Source organism: Herpailurus yagouaroundi, unplaced genomic scaffold (assembly GCF_014898765.1).
Source record: "Herpailurus yagouaroundi ecotype Mexico unplaced genomic scaffold, PumYag 163, whole genome shotgun sequence".
In the NCBI taxonomy this organism is placed as follows: Eukaryota; Metazoa; Chordata; class Mammalia; order Carnivora; family Felidae; genus Herpailurus; species Herpailurus yagouaroundi.
Window position 1 is genome coordinate 3,502,656 of NW_024412404.1, and position 13,456 is coordinate 3,516,111.

Here is a 13,456-nt window from a genome sequence, read left to right on the forward strand (position 1 = left end):
TATTAGAAATAAAATATCTTCCCAATAGAAAAACCTATTAGAAATAAAATATCTTCCCAATAGAAAAACCTTTAAAATATTTAAAGAAAAATTAATACCAATCCTTTATAAAATCTTTCAGAAAATAAAGAAAGAAGGGATGCTTCCTGAGGTATTCACTGAGTGCAGTATTATCCTAATACTAAAGCAAGAAAAATATATCATTAGAAAATATGACTATATATCAATATGCTAATGGGCATAGTTGTAAAAATTATTAACAAAATGTTAGCAAACAAATAATAGCAATACTTAGAAACCATTATATACTATAATCAAGTGAGATTTATCTTGACTCAGGACGTCAAGGTTTGTTTTATCTTCTGAAAACTAGTTAATGTAATATACCATATTTATAGAATGCAAAACACCATCACATAATATTCTTAATAAAAATAGAAAAATCAATAAACAAAACTCAATGTCCATAAGAAAGAAAGAACAAAAAGCAAGCAAGCAAGCAAGAAACTCTCAATACCCTAGATATAAATAAGAATTCCCTCCAACTGATCAAGGGCATCTATAAAGTATATCTGTGAAAAACCTATACCTAACAACATCCTTAATAGTGAAAGACAGAATGCTTATCCTTTGTGATTGAAATGCCTACTCTTATACTTCTATTCAACATTGTACTAGAAATTCTAGCCACTGCAATAAAGCAAGAAAAAGAAATTAATGTCATGCAGATTAGAAAGAATGAAAACTATCTTAATTACAAATGGCATTAACTTACATGTAGAAAATCCTGAGGAATTTACAAAACTAATAAACAAGTTCATGGTTGCTGGGTACAAGATCATAATAAAAAAAGTCAATTGTATTTTTATGTAGTAGCAATATTACATATTAAGAAATTAAGAAATTTAAAAAAAATTAAGAAATTAAGAAAATAATTTTGTCAAAAAGAATAAAATACTTAAGAATAAGTTTAAGGAAAAGCATAATAAGACCCATATATCGAAAACTTCAAAACATTGATAAGAAAAGTTAAGGAACATCTAAGTAAATGATGAGATGATTCATGTTTACATATTAAAAGACTTAATATTAAGATGTCCTTTCTTCACAAATTGATGCTTAGATTTAATACAATCCTTATCAAGACTCCAGGAGGATTACTTTATAAAATTTGACAAACTGATCATCAAACTTAAATGGAAATACAGAGGACCTAGAATACCCAAAAACTTTTTATAAAAGGACAATGTTAGAAGACTTATAGCATCAAGTTTCAAACTTATCATAAAATTCCAGTATCACAATAGTATGTTATTGGCATAAGGATAGATAATATAGAGCAATAGAACACAATAGAAAATATAAGAAAACTCTTACAGATGTGGTCAGTTGATTTTTGACAAAGATATCAAGGCAATTTAGTAGGGAAAGTCTTTTCCACAAATGGTGCTGACATAATTGGTCTCAGCTAGGACAAAATAATGTTCTGGTACAGTGCCAAAAAACAACAACAACAAAAAGACAGAACACAAACTTAGATCCTTATATTACACCACAAAAAAGTTAAGTCAGATTATTATACATGGAAGTAGTTCCAGTTTTGATGAGGAAAATATTTCCTAGATATGGCACCCAAAGCACTACTTAAAATAAAAAAATTGATATGATACATTATCAAAATTTTAAAAAATAGTCTTTGAATGACAAAAAATGAAAAGAAAGCTGTATACTTGCGGGGGGGGGGGAATTACATTTATGTACCTAAAGAAGAACTTATGTCCAAATATAAATAATATAAAGAACTCTTACAAATCAACAATAAAAAATTAATTGAACAAAAAATGGATGAAAATTTGAACAGACACCTCACTGAAGGAAAATATAGGATTAGCTAATTAGCACATAGACAGATGCTCAACATGTTTAGTCATTAGGGAAACAGAAATTAAAACTATAATATGGGGGCATCTGGGTGGCTCAGTCTGTTAACCCTCTGAATCTTGATTTCAGCTCAGGTCACAATCTCATGGTATGTGAGATGGAGCCCTCCATGCTGTCAGTGTGGAGCCTGCTTGGGGTTCTCTCTCTCCCTTTCTCTCTGCCCTGACCCTGCTCTCTAAATAAATAAATATATAAATAAATAAATAAATAAATAAATAAATAAATAAATAAAGTTTAGAAACCTACAACATGTTGCATGGAACCACAAAAGACCCTAAATAGCCAAAGTAATGTTGAAAAAGAAAATCAAAGCTGGAGGCATCACAATCCTGGACTTTAGCCTGTACTCCAGTACAGACTGTAATCATAAAGACAGTATGGTATTGGCACAAAAACAGACACATAGAACAGTGGAGTAGAATAGAGAAAAAGAAATGGACCCACAAATGTATGACCAACTAATCTTCAACAAAGCAGGAAAGAGTATACAATGGAAAAAAGAAACAGTCTCTAGCAAATGGTGCCAAGAGAACTGGACAGCAACATACAGAAGAATGAAACTGGACCACGTTATTATACCATACACAAAAATAAATTCAAAATGGATGAAAGGCCTAAATGTGAGACAGGAAAGCATCAAAATCCTAGAAGAGAAAGCAGGCAACAACCTCTTTTACCTCAGGCATAGCAAATTCTTAATTGACACGTCTCTGAAGGCAAGAGAAACAAAATTAAAAATTAACTATTGGGACCTCATCAAGATAAGAAGCTTCTGCACAGCAAAAGAAACAATCAACAAAACTAAAAGACAACCAACGGAATGGAAGAAGATATCTGCAAATGACATATTGGGTAGAGGGTTAGTATCCAAAATCTATAAAGCACTTACGAAACTCAACACCCAAAAAACCAATAATCCAATGAAGAAATGAGCAAAAGGCATGAATAGACACTTTCCAAAGAAGACATCCAGATGCTCAACATTGGCTCATCATCAGGGAAATACAAATCAAAACTACATTGAGATATCACCTCACACTGGTCAGAGTGGCTAAAATTATCAATTCAGGAAAGAACAGATGTTGGTGAGGATGGAGAAAGGGGAACTCTTTTGCACTGTTGGTGGGAATGCAAACTGGTGCAGCCACTCTGGAAAACAGTATGGAAGTTCCTCAAAAAATTAAAGATACAACTGCCCTTCTACCCAGCAATAGCACTACTAGGAATTTATCCAAAGAATATAGAGTGCTGATTCATGGGAGAACATGTACCTGAATATTTATAGCAGCACTATCAACAATAGCAAAATTATGGGAAGAGCCCAAATGTCCATCAACTGGTGAATGGATAAATAATAAGTGGGATATTTATAAAATGCAATACTACTTGGCAATGAAAAAGAATGAAATCTTGCCATTTGCAATGACATGGATGGAACTGGAGGGTATTATCCTAAGTGAAATAAGTCAGTTAGAGAAAGACAGATATCATATGTTTTCACTCATATGTGGAAGTTGAGAAACTTAGCAGAGCACTGTGGGGGAAGGAAAAAAAATAGTTACAAACAGAGAGGGAAGCAAACCATAAGAGACCTTTAAATACAGACAACAAACTGAGGATGGAAGGGGTGAAGAAAATGGGTGATGGGCATTGAGGAAGGCACTTGTTGGGATGAGCACTGGGTGCTTCATGTAAGTGATGAATCATGGAAATCTACTCCCAAAGCCAAGAGCACACTGTATACGCTGCATGTTAGCTAACTTGACAATAAATTATATTTAAAAATGAAACTAAAAAGTAAATAAATAAAACCCTGTAATATGATACCACAAGAACATAACAGAATGTTTATAATCAAAATACTGAAAAAATGGTGAAAATGAGAAGAAATGGAATACAAAAATATACAGCCACTTTAGAAAACAGTTTGGTAGTTTCTTAAACAATTAAACATGTACTTAACATAAACCAAGTCATTCTACTCCTAGGCATATACCCAAGAGAAATAAAAAAAAGATCTATACAAAGGATTTTAGTGTATGTTCATAGCCATCTCATTCTTAATAGCAAGATAATAGCAGTACACACATATATCAACTATTAAATGAATAAATAAAATGTGGTATATGCATGGAATACTATTTAGCAATTAAAAAGCGGCTAACTACCAATACATGAAACAGTGTGAATGAACCCTAGAAACATCCTAGGTGAAAAAGCTACACACAAAACACTACATATTTTATGATACCTTTTACATGAAATTTCTAGAAAAGGACACTGTGCAGAAAGAAAGCATATCAGAGGTTGCCTAGGGTTCGCTGTAGGAATGAGTGAGAATTGACTCCAAACAGCTATAAGGAATCTAGATTCTGATTATGGTTACACATTAATAAATTTACTAAATATCGAACCACAGAATTAGAATAGTTGAATTTTATGGTGTGTAAAGTTAAGCTCTTAAGAAAAAATTTGCAGCATCTCACAAGTCCATGTAAATTCATAACTATTAGGCAAATGAACTTAAAGTGAGCATACAGAAAGAAATTGATTTAAGTTTAAAAAATTGAATTTGAGATATTTAGCCAGGATGCAGGAAAGAGAGCTAGATATCATCGTGGTGTACACATTATTGAAGGTTTTCTCCTAAATCTGTCAGCCCAAATTATGGAATTAAATTAAAAATAGAAAATAAAATGTTATAAAAATAGGTAATGGTAAGTAGGTTATAATGAAGTAGCCTTCTTTACTATTGCACGTGAACATCTTTCATAAGCACATTAAATTTATTTTTCATGATCGTCTTTTTTAAGGTCAAAGGGGAAGGCTATACCCCAGTGGGAGAGGTTTAAGTCTCTCCTCTGAAGAGATGACATTTGCAGTGTCTACCCTTGCAGTACAGAAGATACTGGTGACAAAATCAAAACTCAGAAGGTGGGTTTTAAGAGGGAGAAAAAATTCTAAATTCTTTCTGAGTCTGAGTAGTGATGGAGTCGTGTGGGAGGAGACTACAGAAGGTCACTGACACCATGTAGTTATATCAAAAATAAAATGAGAGGAGCTTGGATGGTTCAGTCGGTTAAGCATCCAACTCTTGATTGCGGCTCAGGTCATGTTCTCACAGTTTATGGGATGGAGCCCAGTGCAGAGCCTGCTTAGAATTCTCTCCCTCCCTCTCTTTCTGCCCTTCTCTTGCTCATGTACTCTCTCTCTTTCTTTCAAAATAAATAAACATTTTAAAAGGTAAATAAATAAAAATAAAAAAAACTTCAGTCTGAAACCATGAAACCTAAAAGAAATTTTAAAACAGGGGTGCCTGGGTGGTTCAGTCGGTTGTGTCTGACTTCGGCTCAGGTCATGATCTTGCGATCTGTGAGTTGAAGCCCCGTGTTGGGCTCTGTGCTGACAGCTCAGAGCCTGGAGCCTGCTTCGGATTCTGTGTCTCCCTCTCTCTCTCTGCCCCTCCCCTGCTCATGCTGTGTCTCTCTCTCTGTCAAAAATAAATAAACATTAAAAAAATTAAAAATTTAAAACAATAACCAGGGCATACTTTATTTGATCCCTTCTCATGACATAATACAAGTTTAAAATAAGAAAAAAAAAGGTTTTTGAAATGTTCACATTAATTTGTAGGTGGCAGGAGAATTTGCTGAATTGAAATTACCTGGATTGGGATACGACTGTGTGTCCAGAATTTCTCTCACTACTTACTCACCATTTGCTCTTCAGTAACCACCTAGCACCCTTTCCTACCCTATATCCCTCCCATCTCCCTAGATATTTAGCATGTATGTGTTTATTTCTATACAGTTTGGCTAGTCATATTTGTATTTTTATGGCCCTGTCACTGTGCCTATATAGTTACTTATTGTTTTTATGTGCTTGGTCATGATTTTTTCATGTTTTTCTTGTAATCCCATTGTGTCATAAGTGTCCTAAAGTATCTGAAAATTTGTTATACAATGTAAAGCACTGGCTAAATGTAAGGTATTAAAGATACAAAACTGAAATCAACATTTTGAGGACAATGGATCAATTTAAATTGAATTCTTTTTAAAACTCTATGTGTACTTAATAAAGTATAAGAAAAATCAGTACAAATGGAATAGGAAATGATTATATACAGGTAACCTATGGTTACAGATATACTTTGTGCTATAATTGGGATATTAAGTTTACTCAGTAAGTTAGTGCATTTTGCTCAGCTTTATGTTTCGTTATTTGAGAAACACAGCATAAAGTAAAGTGTAGCATTAAAAGCCAGCTTCATTGCAATTTATTTTTATAGCATAGTGCAAAACAACCCAAGCTGAAAGTACATACAGGCACTCAGACTTAAATCCCTAAAGGTAAGAAAGTAGTTCCATAAACAGATGTGATCATGGATTCTGAGTTTATTTGCTTGTGGCAAAAATAAAAGTACCAACTCAATAAGTTTTAATTTATAGGCATCTCCACCAGAAAGCCTTTGGGCACTTTGAACAAAACTGACTAAAAATAAAATTTAGTGAAAAAAAAACAAAACAAAACAAAAAAAACCCCAACCTAATCTGCCCCATTCTCCACTCACATGAGGGAATATAAATTCTCACCTGGGTAGAGGAGAGATTTCCTTATGTCTTTTCTAGGTGATTTCCTGGAACGGTAGCTATGCTCTGCTCTAGAAGAGAATTTTATGATTGGGGGCATTCCTGGACATTTGAGAATATGAGAGAGGAGCTATGGATGGTGACTCTACCTCTAGGTTTTCTGATCACCACAGCCCCATAGGTTAGTTATGGTCATGCAGACATGTAGAGCCTTTCTGTTCTCACCCAAAGGAAATATTATTTGCCCATTTTCCTTAGCAGGAAGTTCATGTATATATAAACTGGGCTCGTACCTAGACCTGAACATCAGGAAATTCTATGATTATATCACTGGTCATATGATAGACTGGAAATCCTTATATTTCTTCTGTAAATAAAAGAATAGACACGTATGAGGGCCTGACCTTGCAGGCCTACTTACCTCACATTTTGTTCCTCCAGGGTCTCACTTGTGAATTCCAGTATGTCAGCAGCTGTTCCCACAAACATAAGGAGAAGTTGAGAGAGTTGGTCCCTAGTGATCCCGCCTCCAATGGGTAGAAGCCATCTTCCAATTATGAGCATTAGCAAGAATGTCTGATGGAGTCCCAAAGTCCAAACTTTTTCACATACTGTAGATAAGTTATTTACAAAAACTTTGGCCTGTGTAACAGAAATGTCATACAGAGAGAAGGACCATGAGCTGCCACCTTGGAAAGTGATGCCATCTTCACCATGGCTTTCAATCCACAGTTTTTGTGGAAGGTCATTTTCATAAAAATGATTCTTCACTTACTAAAGAAAATAAAGCTCCTTTCAACTGAAGACTCTGGAGAAAAAAAGCTAACATGGTTCTTAAAATGGGGCAGCCTTATAAGAAGTAATTTAAACCTCACACTTGCTAGTAGGATTGTAACATTTGGTATTTAAAGAGCCAATCTGATGACGTTTTAAAGATCACTTCTCATTTTACTTTCTCTGTAACAAAGTATGACACAACACATAGCAAAACTTTTTAAATACCATATTAAAATCACAAAAAAATCCTTGTATTTTTCTTTCAGAGATTTCAAGTCTGAATTTAGTAATCTGGGAATATTTTAACATGGTACAAATCTCTTGTTTTTTATTGCTCTAAAACACTGCTACATCAAATGAGAGAATGTATAATAATGTTTATTAATTATGTAAATGTAAAGAAAGAGACTAACTATAGTTACTATTTTTATTTTGAACATTTAACATAATTGAAAAATCTATAAGCTAGCAACCAAATTTTATTCTGCCTTTAATCTTGGACTCTGAGAAAAATTTACACCCCTTTCTTGTTTTCTGAATGATATCTCTTGCCCGTTTAACTTCTAAATCAGTTTTAAATTATATCACTGGCCCTCAGAGGCTATAATCTTTTAAAGACCAGGAATGTTGGTCTCCGGTGGATTGGATAGTTGATTCTGATTTATACAAGTAACTTGACTATGTTTGTGCAAATCTATTTACTCCTCTCAATTACTTACTGATGTACAGGTAAGGGCAGGATAAGACAAGGCAGGATGCTAACCTGATTGAAGCCACGCATGAAGATCAGTGATCTTGCCTTTACACACTATTTCATATTTCTTCTATGAGACTTCATATACATCTTACTCAATTCTTTTTTTTATGTTTATTTATTTTTGAGAGAGAGAGGGGCAGAGTGTGAGTGGGAGAGGGGCAGAGAGAGAGGGAGACACAGAATCTGAAGCAGGCTCCAGGCTCTGAGCTGGCAGCACAGAGCCTGACGCAGGGCTTGAACTCATGAACCACGAGATCATGACCTGAGCCAAAGTCAGACACTTAACTGACTGAGCCACCCAAGTGCCCCATACATCCTACTTAATTCTTATAGGAAGCATACTAGTGGGGTAGATATTAATACTTTCAACTGTCAGATGAAAAACTGAGATACAGAGAGATTAAGTGATTTTTTCAAAGTGATGTCAGTCAGCTGTGACGGGAGCTTGATTTAGAATCCATGAATTAGACTGAATTAAATCTCTTAGAATCAATAATCTATCTTATTGTTGAAACCATGGCTCATTGGTACAGGCCTGGGCCTCAAGTCTCTCCCATATATCATTTCCTAATAGGCCATGGTTAGTTTGACAAATATCAGGCATGTGAAGAACAAAGAAGTAATTCTATTTTGGCTGAAAATCTTCCCTATTTTATTAATGTAAACTCCTAAAATATATACAGGACAGATCCCAATCTTTTAACTATATCATTCCTTTACCAAAAATATGTATCTCCCTTTGTGCATACATTGTCTGACCTAAGTGTTATAGGTTACTTAATGCTGCAAGTTAAATATACCTATTAATATACAGGTATATTAGATATATATGACTATTATGCATGTTAAATGTGTTTAATAAATATAAAAATACAATTGTTTTGCAAAATCCTGAGCAAACGATTAAATGATTGGCAAATTTCCTTAGGAAAGAATGAGCTGCAAGGTGTAGAGCATGTTATTCTCACCAAATGAAAAGGTGATTTGCCAGAGACTTTAAAATACAGTGGAAAAAGCTCTCACCGTCTTAATGAGATCATCTGCTCCATTGGCTTGTTCACTTGACATCAAAGTTTGATTGAAGTTTCCTTTGCTGCTGGTATTTTGTGACATCCCTTCAGATTGGCTACTGCAATGCTAAGAATTTTGTAAAAAGGCAATATGTAAAAAAAAAAAAAAAACACACAATAGGTAGAGTTCCAAGTGGCTTCAATTATTTAAGCAATTATGAGTAGATATGCGGAGTTTACACAGCATGCATAAACATTTCCAAAAATCAGATTATAGTCTTGAGATAGAAAACCACTTTTCAATTAATATGAGAGCAGACTCAACTATACATGTTTTATTTTCCCACAAGTCTATGAGGATGTAGAAGCTCCAAGTTCATTGTGCAGAGCTGTAGAATGTTTTAAGTTTTAATTTTAATTCCAATTAATACACATACAGTGTTATATTAGTTTCAGGTGTACAATATAGTGATTTAACAATTTCATACATCACCCAGTGCTCATCTCAAGTGCACTCCTTAATCCTGATCACCTATTTAACTCACCCCCACCCCCACCCCAGCTCCTCTCTGGTAACCATCAGTTTGTTCTCTATAATTGTCCAGTTTTTTTGTTTGTTTGTTTTGTCTCTCTTTTTTTCCCCCCTTTGATCATTTGTTTTTTTCTTATATTCCACATATGAGTGAAATTATATGGTATTTGTCTTTCTCTGACTGGCTTATTTCACTTAGCATTATACTCTCTAGCTTTATCCATGTCATTGCAAATGGCAAGATTTCAGTCTTTTATATGGCTGAATAATATTTCGTTGAATATATATACCACCTCTTCTTTATCCATTCATTTATCGATGGACACTTGGGCTGCTTCCATAATTGGGCTATTATAAATATTCTGCCATAAAAATAGGGGTGAATATATCCCTTTGAATTAGTGTTTTGTATTAATCGGGTAAATACCTCATAGTACAATTGCTGGATCCTAAGGTAGTTCTAGCTTTAACTTTCTGAGGAACCTTCATACTGTTTTCCACATTGGCTGCACCAGTTTGCATTCCCATCAACAGTGCACAAGGGTTCATTTTTCTCCACATCCTTGCCAGCACTGTTCTTTCTTGTGTTGTTGATTTTAGCCATTCTGACACGTGTGAGGCGATATCTCATTATAGCTCTGATTTGCATTTCCCTGATAAGTGGTGATGTGCATCTTTTCATGTGTCTTTTGGCCATCTGTATGTCTTCTTTGGAGAAATATCTGTTCATGACTTCTGCCCATTTTTAATTGGATTATTTGGTTTTTGGGTGTTGAGTTTTAGAAGTTTTATATATATATATATATATATATATATATATATATATATATATATATATATATATATATAATACTAACCCCTTCTCAGATATGTCATTTCCAAACATCTTCTCCCATTCAATAGGTTGCCTTTTAGTTTTGTTGTTTCCTTCACTGTGCTGAGCTTTTTATTTTGATGTAGTCCCAGTAGTTTATTTTTGCTTTTGTTTCCCTTGCCTCAGGAGACAAATCCCAGAAAAAAATTGCTACACCCAATGTCAAAGATGTTAGTGCCTGTGTCCTCTTCCAGGATTTTTATGGTTTCAGGTGTCACGTTTAGGTCTTTAATCCATTTTGAATTTATGTTTGTGTGTGGTGTAAGAAAGTGGTCCAAGTTCATTTTTCTGCATGTTGCTGTCCAGTTTTCCCAACACCATTTGTTGAAGAGACAGTCTTTTTCCCATTGAATATTATTTCTTGCTTTGTCAAAGATTAGTTGACCATATAGTTGTGGGTTCTTTTCTGGGCTTTCTATTCTGTTCTATTGATCTACGTGTCTGCTTTTGTGCCAGTACCATACTGTCTTGATCACTACAACTTTGTAATGCAACTTGAACTCTGGAATTGTGATGCCTCCAGCTTTGCTTTTCTTTTTTTAAGATTGCTTTGGCTATTTTAGGTCTTAGGTGGATCCAGACAAATTTTAGGATTGTTTGTTCTAGTTCTGTGAAAACTGCTGTTGGTATTTGAGAGCTGTACAATTTATGGAGTCATAGTTGGGTTTCCTTTCTTGAATCCTGGAACAATTGCAAAACAAATCAACAACCAATGACAGCATTAAAACATGTATGATCTTGGCCAAAGTGTTGATTCTAAGAGTTTATTTCTTGTCCAGAAGGCTCTTTATCTAAAATACCATTTGCTTAGGTCGGTAATCCAATTACATTCAATCTTGCCTGTTAAGCACTATAACAATCAAAAGAATTATCATGTTCACCCATCAAAATATACATTTTAGTGGCAGTTTGAAAGTCAACTTAGGTTTACGAAAAATTTGACAAAGACCTAAACTAAATGTTTTCCCCCCTCACTCTTTCATTTTGTGTGTAAATTTCTGCAGGTGGACTGTGCATGATTTTTATCCAGATGCTGGGAATCTGAGGTAGAGAAAAGATTTATAAGAGAGAAAAGGGGTGGCACTTGAAAATGTAGTGGTAGCCACTGATTATTTCACACACTGTTTAAAAAAAAAAAGATTGAAGATTTTGTTTTAAACACCTGCAGGGCTAGCATACTTTTGAAACATACACAAACAGATGCACTGCCATCACCACCACCAGCACCACATATCCACACTCATGTATTTGGGTTTAGAGAAACTATTTTTTTTCAAATGCTAACGCTGTGAGAAGTATATTTTTCTTAATTATTTTGGATACTGCATCAATCATTAAATAAACCACTTGAAAAAGTAAAAAGAAATGTCAAGAAGCTATTTTTTTTCTAGTCTCTCCCAAAACAACTAGTGTTATGAGTGAAATGACAAGAATAATTAGGAAAAATGGCCATGTGCCATATCTCTAAAAGCAAAAATCCAGCTGTTTGCACACTATTTTTTTCTGTACAGCTAAGGCTCCAAGAAAAGATAATGAAGATAAAAAATTCAATCTTTGAACCAAGCAACAAATCCTCTTTGCATAGTAGCTTTGTGAGAATCAAATAGGCAATAGGAAACAAATTTCGACCACTTTATTTGCAGGCATGAAAGCACAGTGTATATTAAAAATGGTGACCTTCATATGTTTTTTTACATCCTTATCACCAAAAATCCATAGACATATTATTTAAATAAAGTCATCTGCACTGCAGTAGCAAATAGCTTTGTAGTCCATATTAAGATATTACAACCTATCTGAGTCCCATTCCATTCTTGTAATTCTACTTACTACAAAATGATGAAATTTTCCTTTAAGTGGCAACTGCATTTGGACAGCAAAAACCAACTGGTTTGATGCCTATAACCTAACCCAACTTGTACTGTTTTTATGGTAATATTATTTACATTTCGCGTTGTATAGGTGAGTCATGTAGATGTTCTGGGTACCAACAAACCACTTTTTCATGGGCTATGTCTTAAAAACTCTTATTAGCTTCAAAAATATTCCTTTGGGTCAAACCAGACTAAAACACCTTCAAGACTAGAAACTTTTCATTGCTTTAATTTTGCTACTTCGTAAATAGACTTGAGAGTTACAGTCATAGTTGTTTTCAGCTATGTAGACCTAGCCAGATTCAGAAATGAAGGCACAGAATTGATCATTTAAGATTTGGAATCTCTTCATGAAATAGGTCAAGATGTTTTACGAATGCCAAAACACAGGTTAGAACTTTTAGGATGTAGAATACATGGAAAATGTGAAAAGAAACTAATTATTCTTTCCTGTCATGAAAAAAAAGTCAGATGATTTTGATGCAAAACTCCTGTAAAACATAGAACATGTAACTGAGAAAGGCAGTGTGGGTTAACTGAGCAGGGATCAAGGCCTAGGTGCTAAGCCCCAGAATTCTTACTGATTAGCTGAGCAGGCCTTGAGAAAATTACTTAATCTTTCTGAGTCTTAGCCGTCCTCTTTTATAAAGTAGATATATATATATATATATATATATACCATGCATAACTTATGGAGTTCCTGAGTTCATAAAGGAGAAAATGTATTTGAAAATACTTTCAGAAAAAAAAGGATGATATAAAGAAAAGTGATTATTATCCCAACCAAACATTTTTAAATGAATGGACTAAGAGAATTGCTGTGCCTCCCTTTTTTCTGCCATTTATTTTCCTTAGATGCAATTCCACTACTGTTTTTTCTCTCTTTCTCTTACTTTTTTCTACTTCCATCTCTGCCCACCCTGCCCAATTCAATCTTTGGGCATTCATTTTAATTTTTAGTGTCAAAATGAGTCAAATCCATTACTACTAAAGGTCCAATTTCTTTTGTAGTATGAAAATTAGAGAGGTACTGCCTGGGGCTCAAAAATCTTTTTTTTATTAAAAAGAGAGCTTTTGGTTGCATGCTATTTGTTGTAATGGG

The 13,456-nt window shown here is 34.2% G+C and overlaps 1 protein-coding gene across 2 annotated transcripts in view; it reads right to left on the bottom strand.

Moving 5' to 3' along the window:
- Positions 1–13,456, bottom strand: part of TMEM26 (transmembrane protein 26) — a 47,585-nt gene that overhangs the window by 16,597 nt on the left and 17,532 nt on the right. For both annotated transcript variants that reach the window (XM_040485126.1, XM_040485127.1), the window contains exons 3-4: positions 9,088–9,201; positions 6,952–7,172 (exon numbers count right to left, since the gene is read on the bottom strand). In XM_040485126.1, the coding sequence (XP_040341060.1) occupies positions 6,952–7,172; positions 9,088–9,201 (335 nt within the window). The remainder of the gene's footprint in view (positions 1–6,951; positions 7,173–9,087; positions 9,202–13,456) is intronic.